General features: G+C 41.4%; 1 protein-coding gene across 1 annotated transcript in view; it reads left to right on the top strand.

Moving 5' to 3' along the window:
- Positions 1–304: 304 nt before the first annotated feature.
- Positions 305–25,226, top strand: part of LOC138717806 (prolyl endopeptidase) — a 105,002-nt gene continuing 80,080 nt past the window's right edge. Inside the window, exons 1-6 of the mRNA XM_069851661.1 lie at positions 305–478; positions 1,774–1,848; positions 9,023–9,156; positions 12,168–12,298; positions 14,831–15,040; positions 17,521–17,642. Of these exons, the coding sequence (XP_069707762.1) occupies positions 305–478; positions 1,774–1,848; positions 9,023–9,156; positions 12,168–12,298; positions 14,831–15,040; positions 17,521–17,642 (846 nt within the window). The remainder of the gene's footprint in view (positions 479–1,773; positions 1,849–9,022; positions 9,157–12,167; positions 12,299–14,830; positions 15,041–17,520; positions 17,643–25,226) is intronic.

Here is a 25,226-nt window from a genome sequence, read left to right as displayed (position 1 = left end):
GAGCTCCACACCCAACTACAACTCTAACCTAAGCCCCAGCCCACCCCAGCAACGTTCCAGCCCGAGCCCCAGTCCCAGCCTCAGTCTCAGCCCCGGTCCCAGCCTCAGCCTCGGTCCCAGCCCCAGTCTCAGCCCATGCCCAGCCGACCCACAGCTCTGCCCCAGCCCTAGCTCCCCACCCGGCTCCAGCTCTAACCCAAGCCCCAGCACCGTTCCAGCCCCAGCCCAGCGCCGCCCCCGCCGCTGCCATGTCCGCGGTGCCCTGCAGGGGGCGCTGCGCGGGCGCGGGTTGGGGGCGGGGCTTATGGCGGCGGCGCTCCGCCTGTGCCGCGCCGCACGCCTGCTGCCGGCCGTTCCGGGCCGCGTCCCAGCGCCGCCGCCGCCCGCCCGCCTCGCTGCTGCTGCTCTTTCCCGTCCCCCCGCGCCGCCCGCCATGCAGGCCTTCCAGTACCCCGAGGTGCACCGCGACGAGACCGCCGTGAGTGCGCGCGGATCGGGGGGCTCGGGCCGCGGGGCTGGCGGCTCCCGGGGCCGCCGCGGGGTGCCGGGAATCCCGGGAACGGGGCCGGGGCGGGGGGTTCCCGTTGTAGAGGGAGCTCCCCTGCGGGAGGGAGCCGAGGCTCCTCGGCGAGGGGAGGAGAGCGGCCTTTCGCCTCCCGGAGGGGCTGCGGGAGAGCTGAGGAGGGGCTGTTTGCAAGGGCGTGGAGTGGTCGGAACGGCGGGAATGGCTTTGGGGGCGGGGGGAAGAGTTCGACATTAGAAAGAAATTGTTCCCGGTGGGGGTGGTGAGGCCAGGGGAGCCGTGGCCGCCCCATCCCTGGAGGTGCTCAAGGCCGGGCTGGATGGGTCTCTGAGCAGCCTGGTCTGGGGGGAGGTGACCCTGCCCATCGCAGTGGGGCTGGAATTACCTCATCTTTAAGGTCCTTTCCAACCCAAACCGTTCTGTGATGCTAGGACAGTCAGTCTCCTTGTGTTCCAGCCATAACTTGACCTGTAAGAGTTGCTGTGTGAGTTCAGTTCGGTTCTCCTTTCACAATGGCCTGTGCTTTAGGCACTAGACCAGGAGTCGTTTACTGAACGAACATCTTTTTTGAACTAAAATGTTTGCTGATGTGAGCCAACACGGGGAAAAAACTGTTTACTTTCATAGTTGAGTGAAAGGCTGATCTGTTCAAATCCTGACAGCAAGTACCTTCTAGTCTTGCTCTTTATACTGGTGGAAGTAAGCAGATAAATTCAGCATGTGGGTTAGTCTCTTGTATTGGATTGTTTGGGGTTTTTTTTCTGTTGTTGTTTTTTTTTTTTATTTATGTATATACTCACATGCTTGTGAACAGCAGTAGTACTGAGGGCTAAACCAGGGATGGTTCCATAACTAGAAACTACATTTTGGGTGCATCCAGTAATCAGGTTTTGTAATTTGACTTGAACATATGGATTTAGGGGAGGTCTTGAGTTGTTTGGGGTTTTTTTAGGGGTTTTGGGTTGTGGTTTCTGTATTCTTTTACTGATTTATCTTCTGAAAGGAATTTATGTTTGTTTAGTGTTTTTCTGGTGTTTTGTGTTTTTCTGGCTGCCTTGGTCCTGTCACCAAAGAATGGTAATATTAGAAACTCAAACCGGAGCAAGGTGTTGTTTTTCTCTACCTTTGTTTCTTAGCACTTTGTGCTTTGTGAAGTTCCAAACAACCCTTTGTCTTCACTGCCATTCTTTGATGGAAAGAGTTTGCTTGTGTGAATGTCTTTTTTAAAGTATTGTCTTTTATAAATTCAGGTGTTGGATTACCATGGCTGTAAAATCAGTGACCCATACTGCTGGCTTGAAGATCCCGATAGCGAGCAGACAAAGGTAACCTTTCTTTGTGCAGGAATGGCTATTTTGACATGATTCTCTTTTATGGACCAGGTGCATGGGTACTCTGTTTTTGAAGGACCTGCCAATACTTTTTGAAAACTTAAATAATGAATATAAGTTTAGTTCATGTGATATCTTACGGTGCCAACAGCAATGCCATTATTTTCTATCTTTGTGCTAGTGGGGGAAAGATTGGAACATTTGGTATAACCTAGATCACAGAATTTGGAAGACTAAGGCCTTGTTTATCTTGCAGCTGTTTTCTTAGACAATTTAAATGCTCAGGGTGGTGGTGTCACACTGAAGAGAAACACTCTTGATTTTAGAGCACTTTACCCACTATCCTAAGTACAAATGTACTACCATAATAAAGTAGTTAGGAAAGAGCAAAAGGAAAACTAATTTGACTTGCTTTTCTTGTACAATTACAAGGTGTGCAAAAACATTTTTGTTTGTTTCTGGACATCTTTTTTTTTAAAAAAAAACCCACAAAACTAAAAACATTTTCCTTCTGAAATTAGGCTTTGTTAGTGGGTTTTATTATAGTTTACAGGTGTTGCAGTGTTTTCAGCCTGCAGTCTGGTATACCAAGGTAGTGCTGCTGGAACTGGTATTTTGCTAAGAGAGAATCCTGAAAAATAATAAAAGTATGACTTTGAAACAGTTCCTCTGATACTCATGGTATAGGAAATTGCAGGGATGATGGCCACAAAGTAGTAGGTGGCAGTGTGGAAGAGTTTCCTCCATAAGGGCTAATAGATTTGTGTTAATTGTCATTCCAGATCTAGATCTGTCTAGTGTGCATGATGATGGAGGACTGGATCTCCATTTAAAAACAAGTTGGGTGAGAACAGTTGAAAGAGGGCAAATCTCATTCTCCAGAGGTTGTAGTTTAAATAGGAGGCAGAATAAGGAATGAGGCATTATAACATCCTCATAAAAATGCAGCAGCCCAGACACAAGTTGTCACATTAGTGGAATGAAAATAGTGTTGTGTCTTACTTGCCCACACTCTAAAAAATACACCTCTTGGCAGAGTTTTGCTGTGCAGTAGTAGTATGATGCAAAAAGTGGAGGGAGTGCCTGTGTCTATAAGTATGTGAGTAGGTCATGTTTTTCCAAAGTTCTAGGAGTTACCAAACAAAGGGAATTAAAGTATTTTGCTGTTCTACCACTTTTAGAAAGAGGTTAGAAAAAATAATCTTGAAGTGCTAAAATTGTTTCGTCTGTTTTATCACTCACTTCTTTGTGTTCTGCAGTGGAGGTTGCTGGTGGTCACTCTTTCTTGTTACCTGTTCTTAACAGTATAATCTTCAAGTTCTTGAGATAATTTGCAGGATTCCTGCCATTCTGCACCTAACAGATCAAAGAATAACCAGATGCAGGTATAGAGGCAATTGAATGACTGTTCAGGCTTCAGAAAGAATTTGTAGCATGCTTTGTAGACTTTTAAAGCCTTCAAGTCGCTGACCTTGAGACTTGTGACCTTCCTATTCTTCCTTCAAGTTGCTTGCCCTCTTTATTCCCTCCTTAATATCCCAAACCTCCATTTGTTTTGGGGAAAAGTCAAAATACCCGTCGTACACCTCCAACAATAGGCTACCTTTAATTTTCTACATACTAAGCACAGAACTAGGAGAATTCCTTGGGCATCCATGCTCGTCTGTAGTGAAAGAGCCCATATTTGGTTCCTGTTTACAGCGTGCTTGCTTGATTTGAATGTCACAGTGAAAGTTCTGGTTTATGCCAAGAGTGAAGACTGAATGTCATTTATTATCAGGAATCTTTTTCTCACACACCAACAGTCAAAAGTATTTGATGTGTGCTGTCAAATAGACACACAAACATGTTGGAATTCTACTTTTCTAGACTTAGCAGAAGTAGTCATGTCAAGCATTGGTGTGATCACAGAAAATAAGTAGGTAGGCCTAACATAATTTCTGTGTTGATGTGAGTTAGTGAAACATCAAGTTTACTATTTCTCGAAGCACAGAGAATGAAGCACTGGCAAGTGAGATCGGTTTTTAACTAGAATTTTCATAGTAGTTTCACCTGATGCCCACTGTAGGGTTAACAGGATTGAGGCTGAAAGAAATTCCCCACAACAGCTATGAGTATGAAGAATTTTTCTCAGGCTAGTCCTAGTAGGCTCTGATAGTTAGCAGCCTAGAAACATGTGACCATAGAAGGGTGGGATTTTTTTTGTAATTGGCTTAAGCAGGTGTTTTTATAGTGAGAGTAGAGTGCAGATGGTGCTCTACCTGATCCACTGTAGCTTGCAGGTTTCCATTAAGTCAGGAGGTTCTGTGGTTTCTCTCTCCCCTCTCTCCCCTTCTTGTTCTGACTTGAATGCTTCTGTCCTTCCCTTGCATGGATGTAGCCATTACAAGGTGGTGTTCTTGGAGGGAAGCCTTTGGTGGATTAGTTTTCTGTTGGCACATGTGCTTAATCTAGGTCGCCCCAAGGCCACATGGTAGTTGGATCTAAGGTGCTTCAAGAATGGGATCTTTCCTTTTATAGCAGCCCACAGCCTAATTTTCACTAGGTAAAAGTTAAATAGGTCTGGAAATCTTTCAGCCAGGTCACCAGGGTGATCTTATTCCATAAGCAGTGTACGTATCTGCTATAAAAATGAGGTTATGGAAATCTGCAGTTGGCTATGCAGGACTGTTTATTGTCAGACATGCAGTCTTTGAGCTGATCAAGCTGTTCATCAAGGCACTTACTCTCTTGTGGAAAAGCTGTTGTTCAAGAAGCATAGATTTCTATTTTCATGATTTATGTGCTTCACTATATCACTCATTTTCTTGTGTGCGTAGACATGTGCAGCTATAAGCAAACAAAACTCCTTTCTCCAGTAAATGAAAACTGAGCACCTGGTTAGATATGGAGTTCCTAGCTGTGGAAGCCACGTTCATGCTCTGCTAGTATTTGGCCGTTGATCATAGAATCATAGAATGTTTTGAGTTGCAAGGAACCTTAAGGATCATGTAATCACCCTCCCTGCAATGGGTAGAGATGCGTCCCAGTAGACCAGGCTGCTCAAGGCCCCATCCAGCCTGGCCTTGAACACTTTCGGGGATGGGGCATCCATGGCTTCCCTGGGCAACTTGTTCCAGTGCCTCACCACCCTCATTGTGAAGAATTTCCTCCCTACGTCTAGTCTAAATCTGCCCCTCTACGGTTTAAAGCTATTCCTCCTAGTCCTATCACTACAAGCCTTTGTAGAAAGTCCCTCCCCAGCTTTCTTGTATACCCCCTTCAGGTAGTGGTACTTGATCTTTAAGACAGGCTGAAGAAGCATCTCCAGCATGGCTGAAATGTTGTGCTACACTGGTAAAAGACTTCGGGTAATGACATAGCCCACAACTGCAAAACCAAGCTTTTACTGTTATCTTGGGTTTGGCTTGGTAGGACTTCACAACTTCTTGGTTTGTTTTTACACTTTGTGGGAAATAACCTCTTTTTTAGACTGCAACAAAGTCTTTTGCTGCTATAAATATATCTGTCATATACAGCATCTTAACTCATTGATAGTGCAGGCAGTAATGCGTAGTTTGTTTCAAATATGAGGGATAGACATGGGGTGAAAGAGCAGGGGCCATGTAGAATACACAGTTTAGTTGTGGTATTATATTAGTAACAGATGTATGTTGGGATTATAGAATTCAAAGTCTCAAAGCTACAATTAAATGGATTTCTAAGTTTCATAAATTTCCATTTGGACTTTGAATTTTTCTTTGCCAAATACTAAAGTAAGTGCTAAGAGGCAAGCCATCAGAAGTCTGCTTAATTTTATTTTGTAACACTTGAAAAATTCTGTGTGAGCTTATTGTAGGTGTTGAACTGAACTACCTTTTTCTGAGAAGATATAAATATATGAAGATTTTAAGGGTAACTATTAAACTGTAAATACTTTATAGATTAATGAGAAAGTCTGATAATGTTGAAACAATTTATATCCTAAGATTTCTCCCTGGGAAGTATACCATATGTGGAAATCATCTCTACTCTTAGTACAACAGTTTAGAAATTCTTTTGGTTTTCAAATTAACTTATTTTCTGAGATACCCATAAGCACATGCCTTACTTGGATGCTTATTCTGTCCTTTCTTCTGAAGCAAATACTGTCCTAGTTCAAGGCTTGTGATCGATTGTCAGATGCTGATTACTACAGATAAAATAAGAGTCTTTCTGCTTAGAGTTACCATTAGCCCTATAGGCTGGGTGACATCTGCTTAGCTCAGTAAGGTGAGTGGAATTATTTACTGTGAGAGTTTCTACTGACATCTCTTGCTGTACTTTACCTAGAGCAATATTTCAATTATGTATTGTTTTTTGAACATGGCTGCAACCTCGTGCTTGAAAGTGTAGAAAAACGTTTGGAAACAGAGTTGAAAACTGAACTGGATTCTCCTTCTGGAACTTTTTTAAAAAAAACTCTAATTCCTACCTCCTTTTTCAGATAGCAGTGGCGGTCCGTTTTACAAATAGTCTTGGAATCTTTGGTGCATACTAAATGGAAACAGGAAGAATGCGTTAAGTTTCTGTAAAAGCAAAATTACTAGTGAATTCAGTTGAGTGTAATAATTAGTATGTAAACATGTTCTTGTGAAACAAATACTTGTGAAGGAAAGTTTGTCTCTTCTTTGAATGCCAGCAATTAACGCAGGTGTGGCAGATGTGACTGAGCCTTTAAAAGTCAGTAATGCACAGTTCCAGGATACTGTTGCAGCAATGTTTCCATTTCAGTGGTGTTAGGATAGATGAAACAAGGGCATGTGCCAGTTTGTCCCTGAATGCAACTGAAAAGTGCTTTTGCCCATCCAGTACAGTGGATGGTTTTATGCATGTTTTTATAAGATTTCTTTTCTCTGAAAATGTCACTGCACTTTCAGTAATTAGTTTCTGTGTAGCATGTGTTGTCTGGATGTGTGGTCTTTGAAATTTGTGTAATTCTGTTTAGAGAAAACAAATTCAGACTTACATAATTCATGGGTAGATTTAATTAAGTTCTTTCATCATCTGATGGGACAGGGGTGTAACTGTTATAGTGGTGTAGTGTGGAGGCTGCGTGCTGTTTTGATTTACCACTGGGATGTGCTGTGCTGCCATGCTGGATGTTAAAGCTGTCTGTGCCAGTATGATCCTGGAAGACAGAACAGTAGCAAAAATTGGCCTTCCCTTGGCAGTTTATTCATCTCTTTTCTTTTTCTCGGTGGATTATTTTCTGACTTGATTTTCACTGATATGTTGTCTGATTTTTGAGTAAAGGTTGAGAAGTCATCATTGTTAGCCTTCTGTATTTGTTACTTTTCGGTGTTGTAGTGCTTCTTTTTTTTTTGTCATCCTTCAGTGGTGACTTGTGTGTAGCTAGTCCATGTGTTCAACTAACATGTTTTAGTACTTTGCCAGGTGGTCTCATGGCGTTACTAATTCTGCACTCACATGTTTAAAGGTTATCAGTTTCTGTATGCTTGGTTAGGCATGAACAAACACCTCTCAAGTGGAGACTGATCATAATTAATGCACTTTCTCATTTACCTTTTGGCCTAGCAAGTCTCTGAAAACACAGCTTGGCGTGTAATGCAGCTCTTGGCTGCACTGCTGTGGCAGCAAGGGGCATTATTTAGTGGTGGAGCTGGCAGTGCTAGGTTGAGCATTGGACTAAACCTTAAAGGCCTTTCCAACCTAAACAATTCTATGATTCTGTAGTTCTGTGAAATAGGAGGAAGAGTATTTTTCCCTCTGCACTGTGTGCTCACTGCTCACCATGTGACATGTCTATAAAATGCTGCTGGAAGGGTTTTATGTTCTATTCTTTCCCCTTTTTCACCTGAAGAATTAAGAGGTGAGTAAATGTTGGTAGCAATTTGTAATTTGTGCCAGATACTCCATACAGCAGCTGTCTTTTCTGAAGAACTGTGAAACACATGTTTTGGAATATGGACTGTAGCCCTGCTGCTCCAGTGGGTGTTGCCCTGTGGTGGAGTGTGGCTCAGGTGTTGATCTGCTTGCTGTGTGGCAGATTCAGGACAGGTGGAAACAATAGCCTCTTTCAAAACAAGTGGGGTAGAGACCTGTGTAAGCAAGAGATTGGTAGACAGGGTTTCTGGCTGGTACCTGCAGCCATCATTGTGATGTCTGGCTGTGAATTATGGCCACACACACAGTGTCCTGTCCTTCCTACTCCGTGTAAGAGACAGAAAAGCCTGTATGTCTGCTGCCTAGCAGCTGTGGTTCACCTTAAGACACTTAGGTATTCATTTTATGTTAAAACACTGTGCTATAAATAGGGATAGTGAAACACCAACAGAGCATTTGTTTTTCCCTGCACGCATGAAGTGGCAGCCTCTGACAAACAGCTGGAGTGGTAATGGTTTGGCCACTATCCTTAAGTGTATGTGACTAGGAGGTGGAGTGTTCTGAAGAAACCAAACTCCTCAAAATTCTCTTCTCAGAGATTGGGAATTCTCATTCTTTGTAACTAAGAACTAATCTGTGGACTGTATTTTGACCTTTCCAAGAAATACTGGCTGGGACTGATCCTGTGTGTTATGTTAACAGGATAAACCGAAGCTGCACAAGGCATTTTGTATCATCTTTTATCCCTTCACAGCTCCTCAAGTTATAGCGCTGTCTGCAGACATAACGGACTCTGCTCTTTATCCATCTTGTAATTTATTTATCATTGAGTATTGGAGTATCATATATTTGTGGTGAAGAAAGGGAAGATGGTATATTCCTATAGTATATACTATTCTATATATATACTATATAATATATACCTATTCCTAGGTATATACTATAAGTTAGCTTTTCTATGACATTTGAGCAAATATAAGGAGAGTTTATAAAAGCATGAGGTTTGGGATTTTTTTTTTTTTTTTTAGAGGGGAATGGCAGTAATCTAGCTTGTTTTTGGCTGAACCACTGGTTACCCCAGTGCATGCCCTGGAAAGGTGTTACTCAAGATGTAAGATCGGTTTGATTACAGTATTGTGGCATAGTGCAAATGAGTATGTAAGAATTTTCAGGCGTGACTCCACACAACCTGTATGTGAGGGAGAGATGTCTGTGACGAATTGCTTCAGATTTTAGTATTTTCTGTAGGAACTATGCACTTCTGCTTGAGTTCATGTGGGTTTGGGGGTTTGTTTTCTTTCAGGCATTTGTGGAGGCTCAGAACAAGCTTACAGTACCCTTCCTCGAGCAGTGTCCTGTCAGAGGACTGTTCAAAGAACGTATGACTGAACTCTACGATTATCCTAAGTACAGTTGCCACTTCAAGAAAGGAAAAAGGTATGTAAGGAATGTCTTTGTACGTGGTGATGGATGTGGAACAAGTCAAAATCAACTACTAGTTAGGAAAACAAAAATTATATTTGTATTTTTTCCTTTATAGTTGGTAATTAGGAAAAGTAAGCCAATGTTATATATATGGTTGCATGATTCAGAGCACTCAGTGCTTGACTGTCTCCAGTTCCTGGCCATATTATCTTGTTGTACTTTTATTGTCTTTATATGGGAAGGACTGTGAGCTTAGAAAAACTCAGACAGCTGTTGTAAAAGTAAAGCTTCGAGGAGTTCCTGTCAGGGTTGATCGCTGTTAGTGCAGTTAAAGGCACCTCATCCTGAAAACAGCACAAGTCTGTCATGAACATGTTGTTCTAAATATTTACTAAAATACTGCTCTTATGTTGGACATACTTTGAGCAGCTTTTACGATTTTTGTTTACTCATAGCCAGTGAAAAGCAATGGCAATTCCCTTGTGACAAACAGTTCCTCTATCTGCAAAGGATGGGGGAAAAATTGTTTGGAGGGATAAAGGTAACTGATTAAAAAAGATCTGTCTTTTAAGAAATAAAGGAATTGTGCCATGTTCCGATACTTGATCTACTTGTATCCCTGTTTTTGTTCTGTGGCTAACTAAGGAGGTGTGCTTGTATGGCTTATGGAAGTTCCGGAAACTGCAGCTGCTACTCAGTTTTGTGTGACCTCTTTCAGAAATGCTAGCAGTCTACTAGTGGAGAGGAGTAAAAGGATGAAACTGCTGAATAACATAATAACATCCAAAGATTGTTTTAGTAGTTGAAAGAGATGTAGTGTGAACAGCCAGCTGTTCATAGTCAGGGTAAATGCAGACAGTTGTTTTCAGTATTTTCAATTTGTTTGATCCTTGTTGAGTGAACACCCAGAAATGCCAGGTATATTCTCACTGTCATCCACAGGAAAGAGCAGAAGATATCTCATTGCCTTAAGATTTCCGCACAGACATTGAGGGAGATCTGCTTCTCATTAGTGATCTGTCCCACGCTGTGAGCAGGATGTGAATAATTGTCACTGAGGGAGGGCAAGCCTGTGCTGTGTGTGGGTTTTTTTAAAATGATATTGTGAGCAGTAAACCCAGGCTGATGTTGATTTAAGTTGTCACTGATGTATAGAGGTGTGAGGGTTAAGCCCAGAAGCAGTGAAGCTGCTGTAGGACAGTATTGCTTCTGGGGAAATGAGCCTTGCTGAGCAAGTCAGGCGGAGCTTATTAGTTTGTATGTGATGCTCATGCAGATGTAGTTATGCTGTATCTGGTTCTGGAGCAGGCCTGTTCAGTGACTGCTCTGGGTTCTCTGACCCATTCTCCCTGTACAGTGCAAACATGCCTGGGTGTGGTTATCTTTAATGCTGATAAGGCTTGATATTGCGGAACTATACATGGCAGTGATGAATATAGTCTCAACTGGGAATAGAAAGTCTTAATTCAATGCAGCTGACTGTCCTCCAGGAAGTGCATTTATGACAGGAGCTTCATGTGCTTTAATTTATGACACCTTACCTTGATTTTAATAGATGTCTTTTTAGTTTTTCTGACTGTTACTCTGATTCTTGGCATGTGCTGAACTTAAATCACAGTGCCTTAAAAATCATACCAAAACCCCACATACTGTGGTGTTTGAGGAGATCAAGAGGACTCTACCAAGTTAAGTAACACTTACTAAAGGGTAGGGGGAGGAACTGTTCTATTTGAAGAACCACCTAAATTTCCTGTGACACTTAAATTCTTAAATTTAATTACTCCAGTTTTCTGTTCAAGAATAGCTATTAAAGGACAGTATCTGAAGAGCTGTTCTGTAGAATCTGCAGAATGGAGTGTACCCAGGGAAATGCTGTGCCTGTCGCATTGTTTGACCTTTTCTTCCCAACTTATTGCCCAGCATTGCAGAGGTGCAATTGGCTAGAAAATGCATGGTCAAATGGAAAATTGCATCTTTTACTTATGTTCCTTTAAATCTCTTGATTTTTTAAATTTTTTTAATTATTATTTTGTAACTGTTGCAGTTAAACCAGAACACTCTCAGTAAGCATTATTGTTAGTATTTGAACATATTACTAGTTCGTATTGTTAGCCAGGCCTTTGTGAATATAGTTCCTCCTTCTTGGTTTACCAGGTTCCTGTGCTTGTATCCAAGTACTGGAGAGTTGTAGAGAGTGTGTGAATTTGTTTAGGTTTGAACGTTAATGCTTAAATTCCCCTGTACCCCCAGGTCAAGCTGCTATTTGATTTATAAAGTCACAGGTTTGTGTAGTAAAGTTCAAAAGTCCTATGAAGGAAGAAAAGTGTAGTATCTATAAATTGCATAAATAGTTATTGATTTATTTGCACTCTGTAGTCTTATGATGTGAAAAGTATTTCTTACTAATGAGAATTCTGTAATTCTCTTCTTCTCTAAACCTTTTCGAAACACACACAGTTTTAGCAACATTAGGAAACAATTTCACTTGTAACATCTGTCTACCTCCTGATACCGATTGAAAGCAGCAATATGAATGACTAAGCTTAAAACTTAGGTAATGGGAACCTTTACCAATGTTTGTAACAGAGAAACACTGTGGCTGCCAGAGCTGTTTAACATAGACAGTTATTTAACCTTTATAGTATGCTTAGCTTTGTTTGAAATGCACTGTGGCAAATACCAAATACAGCTTTTATTTTTAAAAGATGTTTTAGATGCATCCTACAGGCTCATCTCTACAATCTATATCACATTGGGATGAGAGTCCTCATTTTAAGAGGCCTAGAAACTGGTGTTTGGGCTTCTTCTGCACTAGGTGGGAGAGAAAGCCACCTACAGAGGATAGTTAAATTCCCGATGACCACAAAGGAAGCTATAATTCTTACTGTACTGTGAAGCTTGTGTTTCCCTTATATATTTATTTCTTTTATTCAATTCATTACAATCTCGTATGTGTTTTTCTTGCTTGTCTAACTGAAAATCTGTGTTCTTCCTACTTACTGTTCCCTTTTCTGTTCTTTTAGGTATTTTCATTTCTACAATACAGGACTGCAGAACCAGCGAGTTTTATATGTACAAGACTCCTTGGATGCTGATGCCAAAGTATTTCTTGATCCAAATAAGCTTTCTGATGATGGCACTGTGGCTTTACGAGGTTAGTGAGACAGCAGTTCCTGCTGAATAAATCTCAGTCTTCAGGAGAAGCTGGAAATGGTTTCCAGCTTTTCACCTGTAGAAGTATGGCTTGTTTTAATCAAAGCAGTCACAATAGCCATATGTGTGTTTGTATAGTGTTTCAGAAGAGCACTGCTAAATCTATATTGTATTCACAATTAACTTGGTTTAATTTCTCAGTCTTTTTTTTTTCACAACTCTGTAAGAGGTTTCCACTGAAATATGAACAGATCTTTAGGCTGTCCGTAGCAAGTAAAAAAATTTATGTATTTATATTTAATTATCTTAAAATTGTATTTTGAATCTTTAACATAAGCCAACAAGTAAGAGACTGTGAATGAATGTAGCATTAACTTTTAGGAGAATGACAGAATTACTTGAGTTCTTGAGGTCTTTTACTTGTGTTAGCTGTCCATTTTCCTGCTCCCTTTTGGCTTATTTTAGAAGCAAACTCTTGGACGTAGAAGTCCTTTAAGTCTATTCAGTGCCAGTTAATAAAAACAAAGGAAAATTAGTGAATGCTGCTTTAAGTGTGACCTAGTTGAAAAGAATCAATATGGCTTTTTTCGATGAGAAGTCCTGCCTTACACTGTGGATGTAATGAATTTGGTTCATATAACCTTTCTGTTTTTCTACAAAGCTTATGACGAAATCTCTTTCTAAATGCACTTAGAGAAAGAACAGCTATGGAACAAGAGAGGGAACATCTGTTGTTGATAAATAATTTATTGAAAGGCAAGGACAAGAATAACTGATTGGCACTCAAACTGGAAATCACCAGCAGAGTTCTGCTGGGGACTGTGCAGGAGGGACTTGCACTGTTCAGTGTGTTCATTCATATTAGAAAAAGGAGTGAGCAGTGGGGTGGTAGTTTGGTGACAATGCAAAGTCATTCCAGATAAAGGCTGAAGAATAACTGTGATAGAGCTGCAGGAAGATAACAGGGAGTGAGCGATGAATTAACAGGTAAAAGTCTCTGTGCAGATAAATAAGTGATGCACGGGGGACAAACAATCCTAACCTCATTTGCAGAGGCGTGGCTGGAATGGACTCTGAGCTGACCTTGACCACTTGGGAACAATTCTTAAGCTGTAATAATAGATTGTTCCATGAAAATGTTGGCCTAGTTCTCAGTAGCAGCCAAACAAGCACATCAAGTGTCATAAATGATTAAGAAAGAAATAGAGAACAAACTAGAAGACGTCATTACATTAGCAACTCAGGGATTTATGCACTGGCATTTAATTCTAAATATAGTCCAGTCCCTTCAGCTCAAAAGGGGCTCTGAAATACAGTTCAGAGAAGGGCTGTAGGAACAATCAAAAGTACAGAGCCAAGGTCAGGAACAATTGAGTGTGCCCATACCAATCAGTCCGGAAAAGGACAGTTTAGCAGGGATATAATGGAGGTCTGAAGAATCATTTGTGGCATGCAGTAACATGAAGAGAGTGAATAGGTAGGTTATTAGTGGGTTTTTTTCTATTACAAGAATGAGGGGATATCAAATGAAGGCAGTGGTAGCTGATCCCAGAGCAGACAAAAGAAGGTGGTGGTTCCTAAGCTAAAAATGATCAGAGTTTATAAGAATATTTGTGGGAAATTCTACATGTGCTTGCATTGTTCTTACTCTGGTAGGCATTTCCTTGTTGTTTTTCCTGAGGACAGCTAGGTGCAATCTTGTTCTGAATCGGAATGGCCACTTTTATGTTCTTGTGGGGGAAGAACATATTAGGGTGGCATAGTGGTGTCTCTCAAAGCTATGATTTCTATGACATGCAACTATTTTGTTTTTTTCAGTAGTTACTTTCTAGTCTGTACAGGCCTACAATAATTCAATCTCTTCATTTGAGTGGATTTGCAAGAATGAATTTCATAGAATCATAGAATAACCAGGTTGGAAGAGACTCACCGGATCATTGAGTCCAACCATTCCTATCAAACACTAAACCATGCCCCTTAGCACCTCGTCCACCCGTGCCTTAAACACCTCCAGGGAAGGTGAATCAACCACCTCCCTGGGCAGCCTGTTCCAGTGCCCAATGACCCTTTCTGTGAAGAATTTTTTCCTAATGTCCAGCCTATTAATTCCGCTTTAAGTTCTCTACCTGTGTGCGTTTTCAGGCTCCGCCTCTTCACCCCAAACTCAGGGAAGCAGAATTATTGCACAAATCATAGTTCAGATGTTGCGCTTAAGTGGTGTTACTGAACATACATACTTGAGTATGCATGCCTAAATTCAGATCTGTGAACCACTTGAGAAGTCCACAGACTGGAAAAGTGCTGCAAATCCCAGATGACAGCAGGTGTAGTGGCACTGCGTCTTGGAAAATAAACCCTCTTTGGTGTTTGATGAACACAAGTCTTACATTGACTTCCCATTTTCACCTCTTTCATTGGAATTTGGTAATGTGTAGTAAATAATAAAAAGCTGTGTGGCAAAATAACACTTTTTTGAAAATACCGATTCCTTGAGCTGGTTCTTACTTGATTTTGTTTGGTTCTAATTTCCTAGGTTACGCATTCAGTGAAGATGGTGAATACTTTGCATATGGCCTGAGTTCTAGTGGCTCAGATTGGGTTACTATTAAGTTTATGAAAGTGGAAGGTCCTGAGGAACTTCCAGATACACTGGAGAGAGTTAAATTCAGTTGCATGGCTTGGACCCATGATGGGAAAGGCATGTTCTATAACTGCTATCCAAAACAAGAAGGAAAAAGTGATGGTAAGTATGGCTGTATTAATTGCATGCATTTGGAAGCAAAATGGCCTTTGCGGTAAATTTGTGCAGGAAATAACTAGCTCTACTAGTTGATAAAATTAGATATCGGATGATGTCTTGTATGACCAAAGCCTATACTCAGTTAATGTGTGTATGCTCTCGTCTACACGTCCCTGTCTTTCTCCTTAAAGTTTGTTGCTCCTTTTCTTTTTCTCTGCAATGAGGGTGTTATTGGCTGGAATTTGATGTCTGGAGACAGCTTACTTAGGTCTTTACCCCTTATGTATTTGTTTGGGCATAGATGAACAGGCTTGAGAGGTTGACCTGATGGATAGCAATCTGGAGCATAAGTTTTTTGTTATTCAACCAGATTAGTTCATCTGTGTTTCATAGCACAGCAACACAAAACATTTGTGCTAGCAAAACTCAAGTAGCTGCACCCAAAGGGGAATAAATTGCTGAGGGCATCAATAGGGAAGGACTTTAGCAGCTCTTATTATGAGCACTGCTACTGGAAAGCTTCTTTTGGAGCTATGCTTTTTGTTAAACCTTGGAAAGAGCCTGAACTTTGCCCCTGTATTTGCTTTTGCAGCCTCTCTTTTTGCCAAACTCACGAATTAGATATCCACCTTGTGTTTTTTAACTTTTAAACATGCTTGTAGTTCAGACACTGAAGTTGCAAGAAAAATGATAATAAAAAATCAACTAGCACTACATGCAGTGCTTTAAAATACTTCATTTTTTATTTTAAGCAAATGGAAGTATGTCTGTATATAGGCATATTAATTAGCAATAAGTCTCCCCTTAGTTGCTCAGAGTGAACTGGAAGCAAAAACATCATTGGGGGTGGCAGGGATTGTTGTAATTTTTCTTAGCCTGCCTACAGCTTCTAGAAAGCAAAGCTTGAAATGATAAATCTTCAGATTTGGAGGATGTATTATCACCAATAAAAGCAAAGGGTAACTGAGCAGGTTTGCAGTGTGGTTTGAAGTTTTGTTTTGGTTTTGAGCATGGTGGTTGTTTCCAGGGAAATGATTGTAGACTCGAAGCATTCATAGTTCTCTCTGCTGAATCACAGAAAGATTCAGGTTGGAAAACACCTTTAAGATCATCAAGTCTAACTGTTAACCTAGTACTGCCAAGTTCACTGCTAAACTGTATTCCTAAGCACTACATCTACAGATTTTTTAAATAACTCCAGGGATGGTGACTCAAGCACCTCCCTAGGCAGCCTGTTCGAATCCTTGACAGACCTTTCTGTGAAGACATTTTTCTAGATATCCGGTCTAAACCTCCTATAGTGCAATTTGCCATTTCCTCTCATCCTGTCGCTTGTTACTTGGAAGAGGAGACCAACACCCACCTTGCTACAACCTCCTTTCAGGTAGTTGTAGAGAGCGATTAGGTCTCACCTGAGCCTCCTCTTCTCTAGACTGAACAGACCCAGTTCACTCAGCTGCTCCTCATAAGACTTGTGCCTCAGGCCCTTCACCAGCTTTGTTGCCCTTCTCTGTACATGCTCTAGCAGCTCAGTGTCCTTCTTCTAGGGAAGGGCCCAAAACTGAACACAGTATTTGAGGTGCGGCCTCACCAATGCATGGTACAGTGGAAGGATGACTTCTTTGGTCTTGATGGCCACATCATTTCTAATACAGGCCAGGATGCCATTGGCTTTCTTTGCCACCTGGGCATGCTGCTGTCCTGTATTCAACCAGCTGTTGACCAACACACCCAGATCCTTTTCCACTGGGCAGTTTTCTAGCTGCTCTTCCCCAAGCCTGTAGTGTTGCATGGGGTTATTGTGGCCCAAGTGCAGGACCTCACACAGCCTCATTAAACGTCATACAGTTGGTCTCAGCCCATTGATCCAGCTTGTGCAGATGCCTTTCTAGAGCCTTCCTTTGCTCAAGCAGATAACACTCCTGCTCAACTTGGTGTCATCTGCAAACTTACTGAAAGTGCACTGGATCCCCTCATCCACATAATTGATAAAGGTGCTAAACAGAAGAAGCCTTAACACTTAACTGTGAGGAATACCACTTGTGACTGACCTCCAGCTGGGTTTAACTCCGTTCACCACAACCCTCTCAGCATAGCCATCCAGCCAGATTGTGCCCATTCAAGCCAGAAGCATTCCATTTCACCACGAGATCCCTGTTGTAAACAGCATAAAGGCTTCACAAAAGTCAAGGTAGGCAATGTCCACAGCCTTTCCCTTGTCTACTAAGCAGGTCACCTTGTCATAGAAAGAGATCAGGCTAGTCAGGCAGGACCTGCCTTTTCCAAACCCATGCCAACTGGTCCTGATCACCTGCTTGTCCTGCACGTGCAGCGTGATGGTACTCAAGATTATGTGCTCCATAAGCTACCCCAGTTACTTTTTCTTGTCTATTCAGAGAGATACAGAAGTTTCTAAGGGTTTTATCTGGCTGTTGTTGGATTTCTTTGAGAGCTAATTGATTTAAATATCTGCATTTCACTAGGCACCGAGACTTCCACTAATCTGCACCAAAAGCTGCATTATCATGTATTAGGAACTAACCAGTCAGAAGATATCCTATGTGCTGAATTTCCTGATGAACCAAAATGGATGGGTGGAGCTGAGGTATGGTGAACACCCTGAAGCTTCTAATTTTGTTCAGTTTTTCAGATTCTAGCAACTTGTAATAGTTATAAAGCAGAAAACATTTTGTTAGTGTTACAGGGTTGACCATTGAACTAAGTATCATTGACTTAAGAATTGCTGAAAATAAGACTGGTCTGCTTTAAATCAGTCCTCAATCCTGTAATGACACAATCACATACCCTCTTTCTTCATTGAGGACGTTCTGCCTGTTGTGAATTCCAGGACAGACAAGGATCATTGATGGACAATGTGTCACTCTTCTTGTTTGTTCTTAGTGTCGAGTCCCAGCCTTCACTTCATACACAGAAAGCTTATTCCAGTAATCGGCACGTCTGAGTATTCCCTGACACTTTTTTAAAAAAAATATTTATTTTTCTGTTATCTTTCCTGAAAATGAAATACATCTGTTCTACTTACTTGAAGAATGCAGGCATGCAAGGTAAAATCTGGTAATACTGTGTACATGGCTGGAGACTTTTACGTTTCCATACAACAGGTTTTATCAGCACAAATATTGTGTGGAATGTGTTATTGGAGATGGAATAAGTAACTGCTGGAATTGATTTCTTAAGCTTATTTTGTTGAACTACTAATATGTTGTGCAAAGTCCCCTTGAGCCATGATGGTAGGTAACCGTGCTCTGATCTTCCTTACATTAACCATTCAAAAAAGCTCAGGTTTTGTAGTTACTGTGTGTTTTATTGTTCATATAAGTTTTAACAGTGCTTGACAGCGTTAGCTGTTTTAAGTGCCGTTGGAATGTAGTGGTGGTCATTCTGTTTATCAAGGAATTGACCTTTTTCCAGTGGATAAAGCCTGTTGTAATTCTCTCTGTTCTCCTAGCTGCATATTCAATTGTTATATTTTGTTTCTATACAGGGTCTGTTTTGGTGTGACACTCTTTATAAAATGAAATGTTTTTACCGTGATTTGGGGTATTCAGTTACTAGAATTCCTTTTTGCTGAGAGTTTCTCTTTTTTAAAAATGTGATCATCAGTCTGTGTTCACTCTTCAACATATCAACCCATGAACATGTTGGAGGTTTCTTTTCTGTACCCTGCCAGGAAAGAAAGGTTCTTTCAAAAGACTTGAACAGAGGGATTCAAAATATGACAGTGAGTGAGAATGCGAAAGGCTCCCCAGGAAAGTTACCACACTGAGCTTTCTATATACAGATCAGACTTATCTGTAGGTTCTGTTGTGTTTATTTGGTAATAAAATGGAATTTGGAAATAATTATCCTTATTTTTCCCTAGTTCTATAAATAAACGGGCTTTCTTTTGGTGACAGATATCTTGTACTGATGTATCCACTGATTCACATGAATGATGCATATTATTATTATTATTGCTGTGCAGTGTCGTGAGGTAAACTACACATGTTGTTGTGAAGGCAAATTAATTTTCTGTGGAGGAGTGCTGTTGCAGTCTGATTCATTAGACCATACAGCTTTTTAGGGTAGTGAAATTTGGCAGTCTCAGATGGTATTAAATGCAGTGGAAATGATACCATATGTATTAGACATGGAGGTAGACATGTCTTACAGGTAGCAGAACCTTCTTTGAGGTCATAGCACACGAACAGAGCCTTTTCTTATCTAAGTTGAAGAAGTGGGGAAGGAACATTTTGAGATAAGAAACAGAGCCGAATATGAGGAGGACCGGTGGCAGAGAATTTGTACTATAGCACAGTTAGTAGCAAAGAGTTTGCCTGGCCAGGGTGCAGAGAAGCAGCCATCTCCTGGCTCTTCTATTGTGAAAGAAAAGCTTGAGGCAGCCTTATATGTAAAAGAAGTATCTTTTTGCCTGATATAAAACGTCTCAGGTAATATATAGCCCTTGTATGAAATGACCAAAAGGTCTTTGAGGTAGGAAGAGGGAACCGACACCAATAGCTCTTGCTGTAGAACAGGAAAATAATAGAATTTGGTGCAGCTACCAGTTTTGAAACCACTGGAATTGAAACAGTATTGGATGAGTGGCGATGATAGTGAGCAGAGATCAACCTCGCTACTGTAGGTTCTTGTCTAATAAATCTGTGTGACTGCCTTATGATGTTTTTCCTGACTTCTAGCAGGTATAAACTTCCAGAGATGTTGGTATTTTCTTAAGAACAGCTATTTTAAGGAGGAGTGATAAAGCAGTGATCGAACTTGCAGAGAGAAAATCAGAACGGCGAAAGCCCAACTAGAAATTGAATTGGCCAATTCTGTGAAAGGCAATTTTTTTTTTCTACAAGTATATTAGCAATAAAAGGATGGACAAGGAGAATATCTGTCCTTTACTGGATGCAGAGGGAACAATAATGACAAAGGATGAGGGTAGAGCTGAAGTACTTGATGCCTTCTTTGCCTTAGTTGTTAATACTAAGGCCAGCTGTTCTCCAAGTACCCTGTCCCCCTGAGCCAGAAGACGAGGATGGGAAGCACAGCAAAGTTCCAATGATCCAAAAGGAAATGGTTAGAGATCTACTCAGCCAGCTGGGTATTCACAAGTCTATCGGGCCAGATGGGATCCACTCAGGGGTTTCGAGGAAACTGGCAGAGGTGCTCACCAAACTCTTTTCCATCGTCTACCAGCAGTTCTGGCTGACTGGGGAAGTTCTGGTGCACTGGTGGTTGTCAAATCACAGAATCACTAGGTTGGAAAAGACCCACAGGATCATCGAGTCCAACCATTCCCATCAACCACTAAACCATGTCCCATGTAAATGCTACGCCTGTTTACAAGGAGGGTCAGAGGGAGTATCCAGGGAACTACAGGCCTGTCAGTCTGACCTCGGTGCTGAGGAAGGTCATGGAGCAGGTCATCTTGAGTGCCTTCACACAGCACATGCAAGACAATTGAGTGATCAGGCCTAGTCAACAGGGGTTTATGAAAGGCAGCTCCTGCCAAACTAACCAGATCTCCTTCTGTGACAAGGTCACCCACTTAATGGATGAGGGAAAGGCTGTGGATGTACTGTATCTGGACTTTAGTAAAGTCTTTGACGCTGTTTCTCACAGAACTCTGCTTGAGAAACTGGCTGCCACTGGCCTGGACAGGTTCACCCTCTGATGGGTTAAAAACTGTCTGGATGGCCGGACCCATAGAGTGATGATAGTAAATGGAGTTAAATCCAGCTGGAGGCTGGACACAAGTGGTGTTCCCCAGCGCTCAGTTTTGGGTCCAGTTTTATTCAATCGCTTTACCATCTGGATGAAGAGATTGTACTCTGAGTAAGTGTGCAGTTGACACTAAGCTGGGGGGAAGTGTTGATCTTGAGGGTAGGGAAGCTCTCCCTGAATATTGTGTTCAATTCTGAGCCCCTCACTACAAGGAGGACATCGAGGCACTGGAGCAAGTCCAGAGAAGGGCAACGAAGCTGGTGAAGGGGTTGGAGACCAAGCCTTATGAGAGGCAGCTGACAGAACTGGGGTTGCTTAGCTTAGAGAAAAGGAGGCTGAGGGGAGACCTTGTCACTGTCTACAACTGCCTGAAAGGAGGTTGTAGCGAGGTGGGTGTTGGTCTCTTCTCCCAAGTAATAAATGATAGAACGAGAGGAAATGGCCTCAAATTGTACTAGGGGAGGTTCAGATTAGGTATCAGGAAAAATTTCTTTACTGAAAGAGTTATCAGGCATTTGAATGTACTGCCCAGGGAAGTGGTTGAGTCGCCATTCCTGAAGGTATTTAAAAGACTATACAAGATGCTCAGGGGTATGGTTTAATAGTGGACAGCTACAGTTGGACTCAATGATCTCAAGGGTCTTTTGCAACCAAGCAATTCTGTGATTCTGAGAGCTTGGTAAATAATCATGAGCTTATCTAAGTGAAAGTACTTTAAAACAGCCGACATTCTGGAGTTGGGCTGTGAGCCCCAGCTGTGAAATGAGGCTCTGTTATCCTGACACTAATGAAAAATGGGTTTTAATGGTCAGGAAAAAAAAATACTCTGCAATTAAAGAAACCAAGCCAAAACAATGCAGTTGCAAAATGTGGTTTCATCCTTGTGCAGTAGGTCTTTTTAGGCCATTCAGACAAATTTTCTGGTCAATTTTTTTAAAGTATGTTTTTGAGAAAGTGGAAGACCACAAAGTAATGGGTTAAAAATTAAAATATCTTTTGTATAAATCAAATTATGTGGCTTACTGGCACTGTCCTGAATATTCTTACTTAGCATTAATGCAGTGCTACAGATTGTTGAGCTGTGCAAAGATATATTTTACATTATATGAAATCCTGCTTTCATGCATTCCTGTCAGACTAATAAAGAAATGTAAGAAAGCTTTGATTTTACAGGGCCTTGCTGTAAAAAGAACATAAGTGAACATTTTGGGGTCTCTTATGTTTTACAAAAGCTGCAGTGAAGAGAGTTGGATTATGGTGGTGGGGTGTAGTCTCAACTAGCAAATATCTATGTATAGTGGGGGCAGAATTTGTACTTCCATACTGGGGTTTAGAGCAGAGTTTGGAGGCCTTGCAACCATTGGGTCGAGAGAGCAAAATCCATTACTTGCAAGTGAAAAGCACCTGACAAGGTGATCCTTCAGAGACTGCAAAAGTGATAATGCTGGCATGATACTTTAAAAAATGAATGATCTTGGGGTGCGCTGTAGGAAGTTGATGTAGAGAAGAAACCAGGTCACTGATTAGGACAGAACAGTTGTGTAAAGTTTTTTCAGCTTCATACAAGATAATGTGTAGGAATGTAGCTTCAGGCTTTTTCCTCATTACCCGTTCAGCACCAGTCCTAAGTATGCTTGAGTTACACAAAATCTGTGGTGCTGAAAATGATGTTGGCGTAGAAATATAGATGCATTTCGAGCTCATCACTTGAATGGATTGCTTGTGAGGAAAAAAAATCTGTTTACTGTTAGTCAGAGTTTTATATTTACAGATGGGTAAGTTTTGAAAAAGAGGCTCTTACACTTTTTCTAGACTAAGGAGCAGATTTATGTATTTCTGGGATGGTGGGGAAGCTGCTCAGAGCAGGGATGGAGGGTTTTTTTAATAACATCCCAGTAGAGGGCAGTCTGGGATGAAGATTTTTAAAACCTTGGCATGTCACAGCTTCTCTTGGAAAAAAGGAGCTTCCCATGCTTCTCTGTTGAAGTGGCGAGTTCTTGCTTCCTCTGCAGACTCATATAGCATATTTCTCTTTCACAGCCAGACTGTTATTCTCAAAATTAAACAATAAGTTATATAAGAGACTTTCACAGTTTGGTAGTGTTAAAAGTCCCTATGGTACTGGCAGGAAAGTAAACAGGAGAGAAAGGAGGGGCTGAGGGGAACCCTCCCATCGCAGTCCTGCCAGCAGTAAAACAAGTACAGTTTTTCATGTTGTTGTCTAGGAAATTATGTGCACAGTCCCTGAATTGACAATAATTTTTTTTAATCTTTCAAGCTGTCAGTTAACATCAGTGGTTTGCAGCCAGGGAGGTGATTTTGCAAATGAAATTCAGCACAAAGGAGTAAGCTGTTCCAGATACATGCTGGCTATGGTGTGTTTTCACTGCAGGAACTTGGAACAGCAGCATGCATAGGGGAAGAGTGAGCATCATAAACAGGAAAGGCTCAAAACACTGTCAGTTTGCTCCAGTGAGATTCACTGCTGGACTGAACAGCACTGTGGTAATTTTTCTGAATCCTTAACACCGTCTTTGTTAAGGCTGAATCTCGAATAGACACCTTCTATGAAATATATATATATATATGTTTTTGGTTTTGTTTTTTTTCCAGCCCTGGCAACAGGTCTGGAGAATTTTGCCATTAGGAAGCAGGCAGGCAATCTTTCTGGCTGCACATGGGGCTTTGGTAGCTCTTTTACATAGCCAAATTCCTGAGGCTTTGGTGCTTTCATAGAAACATAGAATCATAGAATAACCAGGTTGGAAGAGACAAACACTAAACCATGCCCCTTAGCACCTCGTCCACCCGTGCCTTAAACACCTCCAGGGAAGGTGAATCAAACACCTCCCGGGAAGGTGAATCAACCACCCCCCTGGGTAGCCTGTTCCAGTGCCCAGTGACCCTTTCTGTGAAAAATTTTTCCTCATGTCCAGCCTAAATCTCCCCTGGTGGAGCTTGAGGCCATTCCCTCTTGTCCTGTCCCCTGTCACTTGGGAGAAGAGGCCATCACCCTCCTCTCTACAACCTCCTTTCAGGTAGTTATAGAGAGCAATGAGGCCTCCCCTCAGCCTCCTCTTCTCCAGGCTAAACAACCCCAGCTCTCTCAGCCGTTCCTCATAAGGCTTGTTCTCCAGCCGCTTCACCAGCTTGGTTGCTCTTCTCTGGACTTTCATTGCACTCAAAAGCAAGCTGAAAGCCACAGGAAAGATTGTGATGTCTGTCTGTAACCTCAGAAGGCCACTGATTTTGCTCTGTGCTAGAGTTAAGAAAGAGAAAGCATGTAAAATATGCATGTACATATTGCTGTGTTCATCTTTTGAACAAGGCTATCTCCTGTACTGTTAAAATTGAAACAGTCATAAGCACAATGATGTAGTGTCAAATTCACATTTCTCTGGCCTTCATAGGTCTACTTCAACCCCAGGCTCAGAATAATATGGTCAGAATAGAAATCTTCTTTATTCTAGCAAGGTGTATCTGAAATCAGAAAATAAAAGCTTGGCTGGCATAAGGAAATTGAGTTAATGCCCTAAGCAATTTTTCTATCTTGGGGAATGGTCAGAGAGAGAGCACATTGGAAAGTTGTTTACATATAATCACTCTGTGTCCTGCATAAAGCATGTCAGGCCTGCTTCTTAGAATGTAGCAAGTGGTTTCTTTTGGACATGATTCTGAAATTATGTATTCCTGTGATAAGCAATCATTAGGTCTTTGAAATCTAGTTGATTAAACCAGTATGATGCAAGTAGAGAACAAAACAATTTGCAGCATTATAGGAGCTTAGGTGGTCCCAAGAAGTCGCTTACTTCTTGTCCCAGTCCTCATCTTCTCAAAAGTCTGCTAGAACTTAAAATGCGATAGGAGCTACATGTAAGCTTCAGTGACCTTCTGGCATCGGTGCAAAGATACTGTCAGAACATAGTTTTGTGTTCCTTTCATTACAAACACATCACAGACCCTTCTCCCCCCACCTCACCAACCAGCCTTTCCAGGTCATTTTACACTATGAAAAACTGTTTCTTGTTCTAGGAGAGGAAACAGCTTAACTTTTTCTGGTAGTGAGTTAATAAAAGCAGAATTTGAAAGGCTGGAAGATTACAGTGGGGGTTCTTGACTTTGTCATCGTGCAAACAGAACTTAATGGCACTAGAGCATGCATATGGCTATGATGTTAGAGCATTTGATTGAGGCTGTTCAGACAGCGTAATCACTCTCATGTTTTAGTGACCAAATATTTTGACAAATTCTACAGGAATTTTTGCTTTTTTCCTCTGTGGAAGAATTGCAGTTTGTGGATTTTATGTTCAGTATTTTGTTTTACTCAACTGATACAAAGCTGTAAAATACTGATACATAAAGCAAGGCAGGTAATTTCTGCATCAATCTGAAATGTCTCTTTCATGTAGATTCTTCTTGGTCAAATCATATTCGTGTTCAGTGGTGTAATGCAAAA

The sequence above is a fragment of the Phaenicophaeus curvirostris genome, chromosome 2, assembly GCF_032191515.1.
Source record: "Phaenicophaeus curvirostris isolate KB17595 chromosome 2, BPBGC_Pcur_1.0, whole genome shotgun sequence".
NCBI classification, from domain to species: Eukaryota; Metazoa; Chordata; class Aves; order Cuculiformes; family Cuculidae; genus Phaenicophaeus; species Phaenicophaeus curvirostris.
This window is presented reverse-complemented; position numbering and strand designations above follow the sequence as displayed.